This window comes from Typopeltis vanoorti, chromosome 16 (assembly GCF_054136105.1).
Source record: "Typopeltis vanoorti isolate ZY-2024b chromosome 16, IOZ_Tvanoo_1.0, whole genome shotgun sequence".
NCBI classification, from domain to species: Eukaryota; Metazoa; Arthropoda; class Arachnida; order Uropygi; family Thelyphonidae; genus Typopeltis; species Typopeltis vanoorti.
Window position 1 is genome coordinate 100,154,723 of NC_143564.1, and position 17,674 is coordinate 100,172,396.

General features: G+C 33.5%; 1 protein-coding gene across 4 annotated transcripts in view; it reads left to right on the top strand.

Moving 5' to 3' along the window:
• The window catches only part of Rbcn-3A (rabconnectin-3 alpha), a 984,230-nt gene that overhangs the window by 97,021 nt on the left and 869,535 nt on the right, over positions 1-17,674 (top strand). For all 4 annotated transcript variants that reach the window (XR_016549602.1, XM_090406519.1, XM_090406521.1 and 1 more), the window contains exons 6-7: positions 596-752; positions 7,992-8,098. Coding sequence is in view for 3 of the 4 variants with exons in the window: in XM_090406519.1 (XP_090262645.1) it covers positions 596-752; positions 7,992-8,098 (264 nt within the window). In the remaining variant the exon portion in view is untranslated. The remainder of the gene's footprint in view (positions 1-595; positions 753-7,991; positions 8,099-17,674) is intronic.

Here is a 17,674-nt window from a genome sequence, read left to right on the forward strand (position 1 = left end):
TGGTTGGAGGATAGAAGTTAACTAGACTTGCAATATACTTTGTGTTTGCTATCACTTTTCTGAAACTGTGCTGTGAACTTTTATATGCTATGACAAATGTTGACAAACTGTCTGTTACTTTCTAAAATAAAAGGATGCTTTGTTAAATAATAAAGTGCAGTACACTTATTCACACAAGGTTCTTGGTCAGTAGCAAACTGTGATATTAGTTCTCTACTGTTTTTATTTTGTCTGTTTGCATTATATCCTACATTTTTGTTCCTTGATTATGATCCATTTTCTTATGACATTTAGGAAAAAAAATGTAAATTTTCTATATGATTTCTTTTTTTTTTTAATTTCATCTCTCTTTTGTTCAGAGTGAATGCTAATTAGGAAATTTCATACTTTAATCTGAATATGAAAGTGTTTTCCTTACATTTAATAACTTACAGAATCATATTCTAGCAATATACTATAATATATAGCAAGTGTTTAACTTTGTAGAGATCAGTGATGCAGATGCTTACATCTGTTAGCTTTAGTAGGCATTTTTTGAATAATACATTATGCAGAGACAGTTATTTATTTATTATTTATTTTTATCAATTTGTAGGATCACGGCTACTCACAGGAGGAGAGTGCATCCAGTTATGGCATTTAATGGAACAAAATGGAGAAGGTGTTATTCACGAAGAGTCTGTTAATACAGAAAGTGTGCCTCGATCCTCTGAATCTGATCAGTCAAAGTGGGAATGTGTATGGAAATGCAAGTAAGCAATTTTCTCCCACCATGTTTATTTTATATATTTTATATAAACCAAAAATGTTTCTTAAAAATCAGGTTTTAGTGTATGATTTCCCTCATAAGATCAATTAGATTTTTATAATGTAGGATTTCTTTAGCATGGTTGGAAGAACAATGTAACATTTGCTGCCCTTCAGGTGGGGTATACTTGGGTTCAGTTGCCATCATCATAAAGCTGAAAATCAGACATCCAATCTCATTACAAGTAATATTCTTCTCTCTGATGGGACTCATGGAAATTGCCATTATGTAAAGCAGTATAATCTGTAATCTGTTTCTTTATTAACATGAAAACAAATGTTCATTGTGTAGAATTATGGAGGTAAGCTACTACGTTAGAGCACTTTACTTTAAATCGACCTTTCCATGAATGTCCCAGTCACAATGATTATAATCCAAATTTATCCAGTATCACAGACCTCTTTGACCTGTCCATTGTTTTAGCTATTTCTTATGGTAAAATGACTTGCACCTACAAAAAGAAGGTATAGCCATGAGAACACTATTCCCCCCACATCCTCCCCCAAAATCCAATATTACTTTTATATGGAAGATTTTGAACATTGAGCTCTAGGTAGAGAGCTCAATGTTCAAAACTCTAAAACCTAATGTTTTGGTTTGGATATTGATGATTTATTCACAGTTTTGCCCCATGTCTGCTAAACTTTAAGCACCTTCATAAGTCACCCAAATAAACGACACAGATACATTCAGTTCACCATTGAAATAAAAACATTAATACACTTCTTGCACCTCTTTTCTCAGGCTATCTATCCTTCGCTATCTTAAACCTATGAGGGTGGTCTGAAATGTTTTTGGCCTAACAATGAAAAAACGAATTTAAAAATTATTTTTATTTTTCAACATAATCTCCCTTAAGACTAATACATTTATTCCAGCGATGCTCCAGCACCATTATCCCTTCTCTGTAGTGGTTCTCATTAAGATCTGCAAACTGCCCCTCTACAGCTGCAACAACCTCTTGATTCAAAGAAAAATGCTGACTAGCAAGGAAGAGTTTTAGTTTTGGGAAGAGATAGAAGTCAGAGGGAGCCAAATCTGGGGAATAGGGTGGATGTTCCAACAATTCATAGTGCAGATCCCTTAACACGTTCGCTACCACACTACTTCAGCATAGTCTGTTCCCGTACGCCAAGCAATTTCACTTCTTCAAGGTCAGTACGGTAATCTCGTTGCCGGCGGTAAGCGTCATATGAGTATACTCGTAGTTGGCTTGTGCAGAGCATATACTGTCTATGAGAATACACAGTTTTGATGCTAGCTCCACAAGCCAAGCATTTTCACTTCTTCAAGGTCAGTACAGTAATCTCGTTGCCGGCGGTAAGCGTCATATGAGTATACTCGTAGTTGGCAGCGAACGTGTTAATTTTCCCATTGCCAAAACACCTTTGTGGGCAGGTGAATTATCTTGATGAAAGATGATTATTTTCTTCTGCAAACTGGGTCTTTTCTCACGAATTTTTTTGTCTAGTCTGGTTAAAAGATCGGAATAATATTCCCTGGTTATTGTTTTATCCTTTTCAATTAATAAACAAAATGCCTTTAGCATCCCAAAACGCCGATGCCATGACCTTTCCTGCTGATGGAACCAACTCTGTCTTCCTTGGCACTGAAGAACTGGCTTCTGTCCAGTTTTGACTGCTGTTTGGATTCTGGTGTGTAATGGTGAATCCAACTCTCATCCATAGTAATAAATCGACACACAAAATCAGTTTTATTCTTGTTAAAATGCTCCAAGCACTGTTCAGAGATTTTGATGCAAGTGCGTTTTTGATCTGTTGTGAGCAAGCATGCCACCCATCTTGCACAAAGCTTTTTTCATTTGCAATTCTTCATGCAGAATATATCCTGCACATTCTTTTGAAATGCTTATAGCATCAGCAATTTCACGCACTTTGACTTGCCAGTATCCAATACCATATCGTGCACTTGATCAATGATTTCTGGTGTTGTTACACTTTTTGGACGTCCTTCATGTGGATCATCTTCAAGGCTGGTATGGCCACGTTTAAACTCAGCAGCCCATCCCATTTCTTAATTGTCGAAAATGAAGGAGAAGAGTGCCCATAAACTTTTATGAATTTCGAATGAATTTCTTTTAGCATTAAATCTTCTTTTACAAAGAATTTTATAACTGCACAATACTCAATTTATCCATTTTAAGGGATAGACAACACTTTTGCTTCAGACAGCTGTATAAAACAAACTACTTGATGGAATGACTTGCAATTTCACATGGATGCTTATCACAGATGTACCAACTTAGGAAAAAAAATCTTGCCAATAGTGTTGCCATCTATGGCCGAGGTCGAGAACTTTTCAGACCGCCCTCGTATATACCTGTGCATAGACTAATACCACCATCTAATACAAAAACTAAGTGTCATTATTATCCATAAAAATAGAGTTCTTAAAGTTTGCTGAGCTGGCTCTGAAAAATAAGTTTCACATAATATGCAAAACATTTTTAAAGAATGGATACAACAGGAAAACACTCGACATAATTCTTTACAAGAAAATAAAAAATAAGGCCATAACTATTTCTTATATTAGGAGAATATCTGAGAGAATGGGCAGTTGTTTTGTAACTGCTACCCACAAAAAGTTGTAAACTTATAGTAATGTACTATTCTATGGGTGGACTAGAGATTTTATCTGTTTTTAATTGTTTTTCATTTTTTCTTGTTTTTTTAGTTAATTTTTCTTTATTATTATTATTATTATTTTGCATAATCTCGAAAGCCAGCTCTGGATATACCAAATATGGAAATTTTCAAGCCACTTCAGGCCTCCAATAAGAGGGAAGGTGGTCTCAGATGTTGATAATCATCTCCCATCTGAAGACATTCACAAACATTCATGCCCGTATTGGGATTCAAACCCACAACCTGTTTGTCAGAGAGAAGATATGCTAACCATTTGGATAACAAGCTGACAAGTCCAGAATACTTCAGAAGTACAATATTAAGGCTATATTTACATTACCCACAAAAATTATCCTTGTTCCTTTTGTTTACCCACATGTGTAACCAAATCTAATCAGGTTCTTTAATTATGAAAAATTAGGCATTTTTGATCACATACTTCAAATGTGCCAGCAAATCAATGAGTGGGAAAGGCATCCCATCCTTACATCATACCAAAACTTGATAGGAACTAAAATCCAATTCTCTACAAGAATAATGGCTTTAAAGTTCCAAGGATGGGGAAGGGTCAGCTATATTCCACTTAACACCTAGGAAGGAGGATAATTGAAAAACAGCACTGCCTGATTTCTCATGTTCAGACCCTTCAGTTGTATTTTTTGTTCATCTTTTGTTAAAATTCTCATGACATGCCCTGCCCAGTGCCATTTATTGCCTTTTATTATTGTTGCAACATCCATGAGTTTCTTTGTTTTCTTGTCTACTTGATATTCTTTTTTTATCTGAATGTATTATTCCCTGCTTAACTCTTTCTGTGTTTTGTTGCATTGTTTCTGGTCTCTCCAGGTGTGTTTAAATGGTTATTGTTTAAATATAATGGTTAAAAACTTTCCATTCTTTTTGTTATTCTAGCTGATATTTCATTATCAAATTTATGGTGACCTGTAATGATTTGTTTTAGATATTTTATGTTAAATCTATTTCAGTCTGTTTTCAATTTTTTTTCTATTTGTTTTTTTGAGTGGCTCCACTATACATAATTATTGATTTGTTCATATTTATTTGTTGACCTTTAGACTTACTTTATTTAATTCTGTAATCATGTGTTCTAATTTTTTTGATGTTGATATTAGTATTATATTAACATCATCATAAGAAGCATTCCTGTTAATGTCAGTAACCAATCATAGATTACTCACGTATTCTCCATCTATATTTAATCCTCCTCTTTTCTTCCATTTCAGTTTTTCATAACATATTCATAAGCTGTGAATAATTTTGGCAAAATGAAGTCTCCTTGTCCTGATTCCTCATCTTATTTCAATTTCTCTTTCCTTTCCATCTTAATTTATTAATATGAATTCTTTCAAATATATGAAAGATGGTCTGTATATTAATGTAGTTGTCATGTATTTCTCTATTTTAAAGCTTCTAAGCCTTTTACATTGGTTTTCTCAACTTTAGATCTAACAAAGCTAACATCAATTAATGGAAAAAAAGTATAAAAAAATAATTTCATACAATTTTCCTTCGCTTTCATAGATTATGAAAAAAAAACTAACTTAATAAACCTATGTAAAATGCTTAGAAGCTTTAAAGATTATTTTTCACTTGGTTAGACTATAATAAATTTAGTTTAATCCTTTATCCAAGTGTGAGCAAACAAAGTTTGCGCCTGAAAGTATCTTCAGGACTGGGGTAAGGTAGTACAACACCAGGCAACTCGTTGCAAAGGTGGAGCAAGCTAACATCACTCCTATCTCAGTATCTCCTCTAATGCAAAACACATCTCTTTGCGGATATGTATAATGTTATGCATTAAGGGAAGGGCCACTACCCAGACTAGTTTCGACCTTTATTGAGGTCTCTTCAGTGGGAGCCAGGCCTAAGTGGAGATACCAGGCAGAAGCATTAGCAAGGTCATCTCTACCTATAGGAGTTGCCAAAAGTTGTACTACCTTACCCCAGTCCTGAAGATACTTTCAGGCACAAACTTTGTTTGCTCACACTTGGATAAAGGATTAAACTAAATTTATTATAGTGTAACCAAGTGCAAAATAAACTTCCAACATCTTTCTCTAAATCCAGAGTAATTTAATAATAAGGTGGCACGCTGTATGGCAACTCCTATAGGTAGAGATGACCTTGCTAATGCTTCTGCCTGGTATCTCCACTTTGGCCTGGCTCCCACTGAAGACACCTCAATAAAGGTCGAAACTAGTCTGGTTAGTGGCCCTTCCCTTAATGCATAACATTATACATATCCGCAAAGAGATGTGTTTTGCATTATAGGAGATACTGAGATAGGAGTGATGTTAGCTTGCTCCACCTTTGCAACGAGTAGCCTGGTGTTGTACTACCTTACCCCAGTCCTGAAGATACTTTCAGGCGCAAACTTTGTTTGCTCACACTTGGATAAAGGATTAAACTAAATTTATTATTAGAAGCTTTAAATAATAATAATAAAGTAACACGTAAAAACCACAGTGATATCTTTAATTGGTAAAAGGACAGATATTTCCTACTAAAATGAATAGTACATCTTCAGTGTCTGTAACAGAAAAGGAAAACAGGCAAAACGTTTGGTGGATTACCTATTAAAATACAATTTTTACTGCATGCTAAGAAATAATAGAAATAACAAATTTAATCTATTAAGATAAATGGTTTTTTACGTAAGATAAAAGTCTCCCAGATCTTTGAGAGAGACATAGTCATTTCTATTTAAATTCGGTCGGTGTAAGATAGTTTCACAACTTTCTTTGAATAAGTGTTCATATTTGAATCTGCATCTATGGAGGAGAACTGCTTTATCCCACCGGACACTACGAGTAGAGTCAGTATTGTGTTGCGCCAGACAAGACTTCAGAGGTTTGTTATAATCAATATAATATTGATTATAATTTTATTCTTTTTTTGTATTTCATTCATTTTTACCTGGTCTGGAAACCCTACTCTTGAGACCCAACAAGGAACTTTTTCAATGCACTTCAGGTCTCCAGTAAGTAGAGTGGTGGTTTTACACTGGGCATCAAAGTTCATCTCCCACCTGAAGACAATCACAAACATCCATGCCTATGGATGTTTGTGATTTTTGTATTTTGTTAATATGTTTGTATTTTGTATATGGAGGCAAAAGTTATTTGCCTCCATATACAAGTAGCTTGATTTTGAAGATAGTTCACTTGCAAACATTATTTGCTCATGCATGGATAAAGAATTAAAACAAGAATATAATTTGTCTAGCATAATTTAATTCAGCATTAACTGAGTTTTTTTATGAAGCCAAGGTACTTCATTGTCGCTGTCCATGCCTAACATATAAAGTGAATAATGTTACAGGAAACAATAATAAATCATTGTTTCTTGTAACATTATAATCTTAACTGATTTATATAAAAACATTTTATATAAATCATTTCATAACATGAGAATAAGATATCAGATATCAGATTGATTGATACTAAGTAGATGAAAACACAGTATGTATATATATATAAAATTCAGTTAAGTCCTCAGACATTCATTCACTTAAAAGTTGGATATATTTATCCAGTTTATACATTCTAATCTTTAAAGGTATTTCATTTTATTTCATTAAAGTTAATTACTGTGGTTATCATGTAATTTATTATTTACAGTTTATACATTAAATTTTAAAATAAAAAAAATCACAATCACATTATTATTATTATTGTTATTATTACTTGACACCTCCAGGGAGTCCAAAGACTCATCAAGGGAGGGCACCTATTCTACAACTTTCTCTCTCCACCATTACCTTCATCATCTACACCAGTGCCATCTACTGCCGACCACCACTAATATTTTCATAGACAATCACAAACATCCATGCCCATGGCAAGATTCGAATCCTCAGCCTTTTGGCTGGAGAGTGGGTATGCTAACCAATCGGCCAACCAGGCCAACTGGTTAAAATTTAATTTTAATTTTAAATACTTAAAATTAAACACACTATGATATACTTAAAAATGAACATGCACATGCATTGAGAGAGAGATCTTAAAAATAAATGTATGTATTAGAAGTGGTGAATTTCTATAATAACATTTTCACAAGTAAGACCAAACTGTCATAGGTCTTCTGTGAATATACGAATAAATTTTGGAAGTTAGAAGTCTAGAGTGCACTGTGAGATAGTTGTGTTACCAAGGTTTTTCTTTGGTATGAAGCATTGTTAGCAGGTGCCCATAGATTGAGAATGAGGGGGAGACACTTCTCCCCTCTTCCTTTCAATTGTTGATAGGTCTAGAGTTTGTTGCTCTTTAATTAAAAAAAAAGTAGTAGAGTTTATAGTTGAGCACTTTCTTAGTTTTTTTTTCTTTCTCTTGGTTGTAATTTTCTTTTATACATTGATACGCCTGCTGTTATTTTTATTGTAATAAATGTAAAAATATTTAGATGAGTTGAAAAAAGAATACATCTTCATGTTTATTTTGTATTATGCATTGTTAAAGGGGAAAAAAAATGTTAACTAGAAATATAGTGTACAACTCTTGTGTTTTCCTTTATTCTAGAACTGCCCATCCAGTTATCTTTCTTCAGTTTTCTCCTGATGGCACCCTTTTTGCTTCTGCAGGAAAAGCAGATAGACTAGTTAAAATATGGTATCCAAGTAGAAGAGGTAAAATTTCTGTATTTCTGTCAAAATGAAATTTTTGGCAATTTCAATTAAGAAAGTATTGAGAAATAAAAAGAGATGCTACTGTACATAATTCAATAAAATACTGAGAATTATGGAAAACAATAAAAAAAAATCGCATGGAATCCTATTTTTAATAACAGAAAAATAAACCACTGAAAATAACAAAAACAATGAAAGTTACAATGAGAGCTTTGACAATAAAAAGATTGTTGCTCATGGGAGAGGATGATAAATAATTAAAGATAGAAATGAAATAATAAACAGAATTAAAGAATATTATGAAGTGCTTTACAGGGACGAAGAAAGAAATTAAGATACATCTTGAAGAAAAGTTGCTAATCACACACTATCAAATGTTTGAGAGAAGAGATTGTAAAGATTGTAAATTGAGAGAAGAGAATGGAATTAAAGTTGTTGAAATTAGGAGGGAAAACGGTGACTGATTACCTGCTAAGACTGTTTACACTTTGTTTAGAATAGAGAAAAATTCCAGAAGCATGGATTACTGAATCAGTAATAGTTATAAAATAGATGAAATGAAAAATATCAAAACTTACAGGTCCATTATTCCATTATCAGCAGCATAGAAAACATTTGAAAAATTAATGATTAACAGAATAATGCATTAGTTCTAGTATATGCAATCAGAGAAGCAGGCAAGTTAAGACATACATTAACATTGATCGCATTCATCATCTTAGTGAATCTTAAGACAAGTGAATATAATAAACCTCTGTGTTTGGTCTTTGTGGACTTTGATCAAGTATTTGACACCATTAAAACCTCAGCTATCTTATAATCACTGTTATAACAAGGAATAGAAGAAACATACTTAAAACTTTGGGGGGAAAATTTCTGATAAATAGGAGAATAAGACAGTGGTATAATGTTTCCAAAACTCTTTACATCTGTCTTAGAGAGAAGTTTTGCATTAATAGAATTGGAAGAATGGAGAAGTTAAAATTAATGGAAAGTTGCTCACTCATCTTTGTTTTGCAGATGATGCATTTTTCTTGATAGAAGATAGATCGAGAAATAAAATTAGGAGAATTAGCTCAAGTGTCCAGTCATGTTGGGTTGAAGATCAACAATAGTAATGATAAATAACTATTTAACACCAAAAAGAATTATACTGAAGAAGTAAAGAGAGTAGATTCACATGTTTCAATGGAACAAATCATTAAAATCAAAGATGGGCAAATAGTAGAAATAAAAAGAACACTGCTAAGTTGGATGGCTTTTGGGAGGATGAAAGATATCTTCATGTGATATTCCCATTAGTATGAACAGGAAAGCTTTCAACCAGTGTGTTTTACTTGTAATTACATGTGGTACTGAAAGCTGGAAATTTTCTGAAGAATGGAATGGAAAGGAACATGCTCAGTCTAACACTCAGAGACAGGATACCTCTCCATTTGATAAGATCAGAAATGAGTGGGAAAAAGTGTATTGTCAAATGTATTATGCATTCAAAATGGAGATGGGCTGGACACAGTAGGATAAAACAACCTATGATGGCCTAAATTATTAACAGAATGGAGATATGTGAATAACAGCAGCAGGCAAAGACAGAGAAGACCAAGGAAGAAATGCCAAGATGACGTTGTTAGTGTTGCTGGAGTTTAATGGATGAGAAAAGCTGAAAAGAGAATGGGACAGAGAAAAGTGTGGAAGACCTTTGACCCAACTTAGAAGACCCCAAAATTACATAAATTCAGATTTGCGACTTTTTTTTTTTTTTTTTTACTCATATGCTGCCTAACATTGTTTATCAGCAAAGTAGACAGCCTTTGAGGCACATGCATTTGGCTTCCTTACTGTTGAACATAGATGTTCTGTGTGTTTGTATTCAGACACTTCCAGAATTGTTAGTGTGTGTGCTTGGGTAGAGTGCAGTCATGACTGGAAAAAAAGGAACAGGGGTGGAGAAAGGTAGCCCATGTATAAATGTACTAAAATTATCTGGAGGTGAAAACGAAAATTATAAAAAATTAAACTTCTACATATTCCTAATGTGTCTTGATGTATTTAGTTTTTGAAGTTGGCTTTTGTGTCATGGCAGGTGTTAAAAATATCTTTACCATACGTTTTGGCTTGCTATATGTACACGCAGCACTCTTGAACATGCTTTTTCATGAAAATTTCTGGATACCATCAGTAAACACATTTGAAATAGATAATGGATCCTTATGCCTCATGGTCTTGAAATTCCAAAGAGAAATAGATGACACTCTTAACTTGTTATGAAGAGAAGGAAGAAAGAAAGAAACCACTGTGTCAGTCATCTCTTGATAATTTCAATACAGAAAGTTGAATGGCCAAATTAAACTTTTTTTCCTTCTATTTTCTCATAAATATACTTTTTTATAGTATTTTCTTTAATAATTACATAAATAATTATATATTGAAATTGTGTGTGCATCCTGTGAATGAAAGTAACAGAAATAACATTTAAAACACGTTAGTGCACTACTTCGTACATGTACTATAAACACGTGAGCAATAGGGAGTGATTAATGGATGAAGGGATTAAATCTGACTTACAATATTTGAAGAATATGAAGTTTGTGAACATAAGTCTTATATAAGTTCGGGACTATCTGTAATATAGAGGTTGGGTTGATTATCTGCAGGATGTAGAAAGTGAGAAATAATCTTAATCATTTAGTGAGATGCCACTATGTATTTGTAGAAAATGTTCAACCTTAATGGCTTTTATTCTTAGTCATAACTTTCTCTATCTCTATATTATGTTGAAATGCTTGTTAGATAACTATTACAAGTGATGCAGATGATGCCAGTTATGGTCATTTGCTATCCACTTCACAAATCACTCAGTCTTGTTGGCTTTTATTCTTTAAACTTAAATTTCTCCATTATAAGTTTCCTATCAGCAGCATGTTTTCTTTCATCATATTGATACTAGCTATATTCCTGCATTTTTTTCCTCCCTCTTCTGTTACCTTAATCAACTGCTTAGTTGCTGCAGTTGATTGCCCAAACTTGCTTTCTTTTTCCATTTAGTTCTATCACTATGGTATGTGTCATTTCTCTCTTTTATCCATCTTCTAATAATGATAACTAAATACTTAAGGAATTGACATGTACACTAGAAATATAAATTAAATCAACTTTAATATATACTTTCCGATATTTCGGCAATGTCACATTGCCATCTTCATGGGAACTTAAGATAAAGACACATGCACGCAAGTACTACATAACAGCAAATGAGAAATGAAACGAGGAAGCTACTTGTTGTTTTAAGGATACTTGCGACATAAGACTGAATGATATAATCACGTAATCACAAGAAAGATATTTATTTAACCAAATATTTCGGTCTGGAAATAGCAGACCATCGTCGGTGGTATTACATTGTATATTTTTTAAACTGTTCTTGTAATACCACCGACGATGGTCTGCTATTTCCAGACCGAAATATTTGGTTAAATAAATATCTTTCTTGTGATTACGTGATTATATCATTGAGGAAGCTACTATTTTCCTAAAGTCCTGATGCGCCCCTGGCAGGCTATATTAGGTGTTCTTGGCCTTTGGGCTGAAGTTCTTCTGATATATGTTTCCCAAATTTGGGACAGTCTCATGCATCCAAATTTGTTAAGGTTTGGCATGTTCCTAAGGGCTGAGGCTGATTCTATGAATAGTCTTTCATATTTGAACTTGCTGCGGTGTATTACTGTGGCTTTCTTCCACCTTATTCTGAGGCAAGTATCCAGAGCATGGTCTGCAAGGCCAGAGTGGCTGTACTGGTGAAATCAGATGTAGTCCTTGTGTTCTGAGATTCTGATATTTGCTGTCCTGTCTGTTTTGCCAAAGTAGGACAGTTTACAGCTGCAAGGGACCTGGTATACACCAGGTAGGTCTAGGGGAAGTGGTGCTTTAGTGGAGCAGATAAGGGATGCCAATTTTCTATATGGTCTGTAACAAGAGGTCAAGTCATGTTTTTTTAGGATTTTGTTGATTTTTTCCGAGGTGCCTTTTTTCTTCGAGGTGCCATTTGCTTATGAAATCCTGCAAGCTTTCACTGGATTTATTTAGGAGTACAAAATCATGAAGTAAAGTGTTGAGATTAATGTCTCCAATTTTGACATCAGATTTAAAGCTGCTTTCCTTCATAATGTGATACTTAACCTTGGAGACTGTGTGTACTCTTGTCCCTCCCCTGATTTTACATCAGATTAAAGTCCTGTATCTCCTTCAGTTCTAATTGGTGACTTGCAACTGAAATGCAGAACTGTGTATTGCTCAGTATTTTGTCCCATTTATACCATATAATTGTAGGATTTTGAACAGTTATCCTGAAATGTTGTCATATCCCTTTGATTTCTAAACTGTTTATCTTAAAGTGAAAATTTGACCTAACTGGTTCTTCAAGTTTATTTTTGATAATTTTTTTTAGCTTCTTCTCAAGTATGCTTTCATAAATCTTACCTGGGATACTTAGCAGAGAAATTCCTCTATAATTCTCACATTCATGAGAATGGAGACTATGGGAGCTGTACACCATGCATCTGGAACTTGATCCTCTGAGCATACCTTCTGAATTATGCAGTGCAGCCACTTTACTTGACATGGTTTAATGTTAAATCTGGTGTCAATCAAAGATGTACGTTATCCCCTCTGTTATTTATTATCTATATGGATCACATTACAAAGGAAAATGGTATCAAACCTGATATCAAAATTGGAGATGTTAATCTCAGGTCTTCGCTTTATGTGGATGATGTTATACTTTTAAATAAATCTACTACAAGTCTGCAAGATTCTCTTACTAAATTGTTGTAATAGATATGGTATGAGGATCAACAATAACAAGACAAAGACCATGACAATAGGCAGAAGCATTGAAAATATCAACTGCATTGTGAATGGAGAACCTATAGAACAAGTAAAACATTTCAGCTACTTAGGCATGATTTTTAATGAAGATGGTAAATTAAATATGGAAATAGACAACAGAATCAACAAAGCTGGTATGGTAGGAAGTCAAATGAATACATTTATATGGAATAAGAGAGAAATTAGTCAAAACACTAAATTAGCTGTATATACAAGACAGTGTTCAAACACATTTTAACTTATAGAGCTGGGTTAGAAATAAAACACTTGACCAAAGACTAGAGACTGCAGATATGAGGATCATGAGAAAGATTAGGGACTTGAACAGATGGCAACAATGGATATCATATTAAAAATGAGGATATTGTGAAAGAACTTGACATTGTTAGCATCCAGGAATGTGTTAGCAGAGCTAATCTCAGGTGGTATCTTCACTTAAACAGAATGGGAGAGGAAAGATTAGCAAATCAAGTGTTCTCTGCTAGATTGGCAGGAAAAAGACCCAGAGATAGACCAAGATATTGGTGGATTTATACGTTGAAAAGTGCCTTAGAAGATAGAAATATAAGATCTGATAACGTTGGAGTCTTGACAGGTAACAGATTGATTTCTAGTAAAATTGTAGATAGGAAGTTAGTAATGATGTAAATTTTTCATGTATTACTATTATATCCTGTACATCCCTTGAGGGTACATGTCAGGAATTTGATGATGAACTTCATACTTGAGCACTTCTGGTTAAATATCACATACTCCAGCTGCTTTCTGGTATTTCATGTTTTTGATGGTTTTTATCCTTTGAGTATTGATGTGTACTCCTGATTGTTTTCCTCTTGAATATTTTCTACCACTGTTCTGTCACATCTTATTTCATTTGACCAGTTGTCCTTCAAAATAATTAGTGATAATATCTAGAATATCTTTATCTATAATTTTCATCTCACCTTTATCATCTCTTATTCCTTTACCAGTACTCTTTTCCTCATTTCTAAGCTGTTCATTACCCTCCAGAACCTTTTGCCACCTTCCTAATAGTTATCTTCTATGTTATTATAAAAGTCTGCCCAAGACTTTTGTTTAGTCATTTTATGTTCTGCTTTACTTTCTCGCATTTTTTTCATCTATAGATTACGTACAGCCTACTTTCTAGGAACTTTTAATACACTTTATAATCTTCAATAGCTGCCTCTAACTTTTTGAATCAGTCATGAAGTTCTGATTTTTCTATCCTTTCAGACAACTGCCACTGATGCCCCTCTAACTGAATCAGTCAATTATTTTTTTAAGAGTTTGCCAGTAAGTCTAAGGTTTGATTATTATTTTGAAACTTCATCTTTTCTTCAATAATATTTGTACATTCAGCTTATAATTTACCTGTGAATGCTGTTTAACTTCGATTATTTTTAATAACTTTCTTACACACTTTTCAATATGATATTCTGTTATGACTAAATGGCAATTGCTTCCTATTTCAAGCCCCTTGTATATTCTTGTGTCCTTATAAAGTTTCATAAAAATATCGCTATATATAATAAGTGTCAGTGAGACATCAGCTGCTTTCTCTGACCTGAAAAATTTCTCCCCTTCTTCCTTTTTAGAATATTCTGTTGGACCACAGGCACAAATAAGTCTCATTGTCCAATTCCCCATTTTGATGTTTGCCCATATCACTCTACTTGATGCTGCCTTCTATTCAAGAAGATGATCTTCGTGTTTAGTGTTGAAGACTATAGCTACTTCTCCCATTCTTTGGTCTTCATCATCGCCTCGAATATAACGTCTTGTAATTATTATTTAAAAGAATCTCACCTGTTCAGTAACATTAACGTGTCATCATGGATCATCTGTGATTCTCTCTCTAGTTTCACTTGATTCCCAATGTTATCTTATGTACCACATGCCATTATTTGAAGTCTCATCCACTATCTTATCCATCCATGTTTGCTCAAGTTTACATAATTGCTTTCTCTCTAGTATCATGTCAATGCCTTTGCAGAGGCCAGCATTATCTTAGTGCAGCTATTTCATCTAATTCAGTTGTCCCTTTGTTATAGAAAGTAAATTATATGCAAGACCTTCCTTTTGCAAATCTGTACTGCTTCCCATTAAGTATAATATATTACTGAATTCTGTCCTTAATCAACTTCTTCCTTATCTTCAACACTATGTAAAAATTTATTTTTATTTAATATGGAAACCCTTCTTTACAGATCAAATGGGGAACTTTATTCAAGCAACATCAAGCCTCCAATAAGTGAGATAGTGGTCTCACATCAGGGCAGAGAAATTCATTTCGTACCTAAGGACAATCACTAAGTTGCAGCCTTGTAGAAACATCAGGAATATTTGTTTTTGCTGGTTGTATACTATAGTGAGTTTCTTTTACCATAACATTGCACCTAAGTTGCTTTGGGCAGGACGTTTCAGTAGTTTATAGTGAGCAAGTGTTAAGCAGTGTGCTTGTGATGGTGATAATCAACTGTACCTGGTTTTTATATTGTGTTTGTTGAAATTATGCTTGAAATAAATTGTAATTAAGTTGAATAATTAAAGTGTAATATATTATATTATTCAGAAAGCATTTGGTATTTCATGTTTTTTTTCCCTATTTTTATAGATTTAATTTTTACTAAGTGGCTAAAGACTTGGAGCATATTTATTTAAGAGGATAATGTCATCTGTATAGTGTAATGACCTAAGCTTGAATCTCCCATTTGGCAGAGTTAATATTGCTTTCATTAATGATATAGCTAACAGCAAAATTCAAATTCAGATAATTTCAAATGACAAATTTGCCCTTACATATATGCTGTATATGTTGGTCTGTATATCGATTGTATTTGAACAATTTTTCTTTACTTTGGCACAAAGTTTTCAAATTGCCACCCATTTTCATTTGCTTAGCATCCAAATGTATACATAGTAATATTAAATTAACTAGGTATCAGTATAATTGAATCTACAGTACAATCTGTTCAATTTTCTTTTCAAAACTTTTGTACATTTTATTTTGATACAATACTCGTTCTTGTTCTTTTCAACTCTAATGCAGTGATGGTTGCTTTCTCTTTCACATTCACAGTGCATGCTTGTATCTTTGACCAGTCCTGAGGACATCATTATCACAAGTAACACTGATGACATTTTTTTTGTGTGGGGGTGGGTGTGTTGTAGCATGGTGTTAGTAATAATTTGTCTGTGTTCATGACCAGAAATCCAGTAGGTACTTAGCATTTTTATGAAATATGCAGTGTCCTTTTCTTCAAATTTTTCCAAAACATTTCTACATCGTGTCTTAAATTCATTTTCTCTCTGTGTGTAATTGTCAAAATAGAACCAGCTTTTTTATGCCATCTCTTCCTTTACTACTTTCCTCTAGATGCTTCTCTGAACCATAGATATAAATAAGGCATCATCCAGTTTATTACTTTGAAATATGCTTCTTCTCTATACTTGCAGTTGGCTTCCATATAAGAACTCTTTTCATGTGTAGTGTTGAATATATATATATATGTGTGAGTAAAGAATGATCTTACCTGTGTTGGCCTTTTTTAGTCTCATCATCACTAATTATGTTATGCAATTTCTGTAATTACTCTGCTTGCTCCCATTCTTGTCTTTACTGTTTATTGATGTGTTTCCTCTCTTAATTCTATTGAGTTTTTTTAGCTGACTTTTCATTGTGTGTGTTAGTATCCTGACATAAACAACCAGAATTTGTATGAACAAGTGACTGCCTAGTTATTTATATGTAATTTCAGTTAAAATAGTATATAATACATTCGGCTAAATCTGGAATTACTGCTGATCTTTATGTTTCAGCATACAAATTTATACATACTCATTTATACTTATTAGGTGAATACAGAATAAAGAATACAGAAATTTCTAATGTATTTCAAATACAGAAATTTCAAGATGATTGCTTGAACAGCAATTATCTATTCTTTTAAATGTATTTTTAAATAGGTAGTATTTCTGGGAAAATTCCCATGTTACTCCTCTAAAAATAAACTATTATTTTAATGGCTAATATAGCCTACTTTCTTTAGGAGTGTGTCCTTTTTTTTTTACTATGTCATTGGCTCTTTACTCAAAAATCTATGCCTGAAGTGTTATAATCATCATCATCATCAAATTCCTGCCATGTACCCTCAAGGGGTGTACAGGATATGATAGTACTACATGAAAAATTTACATCATTACTAACTTCTTATCTACAATTTTCCTCCAAATCAGTCTGTTACTTGTCAAGACTACAACATTATCCAATCTTATATTTCTATCGTCTAAGGCACTTTGTACCGTATCAATCCACCTATATCTTCGTCTTCCTCTGGGTTGTTTTGCTGCCAACCTGGCAGAGAACACTTGTTTTGCTAATCTTTCATCACCCAATCTGTTTAAGTGACCATACCACCTGAGATTAGCTCTGCTAACGTATTCCTGGATGTTGACAATGTCAAGTTCTTTCCTAATATCCTCGTTTTTAATATAATATTGCCATTGATGCCATCTGTTCACACCTCTAATCTTTCTCAGGACTCTCATATCTGCAGTCTCTAGTCTTTGGTCAAGTGTTTTACTTCTGACCAAGCTTTCTGATCCATAAGTTAAAACTGGTTTGAACACTGTCTTGTATACAGCTAATTTAGTGTTCCGACTAATTTCTCTCTTATTCCATATGAATTT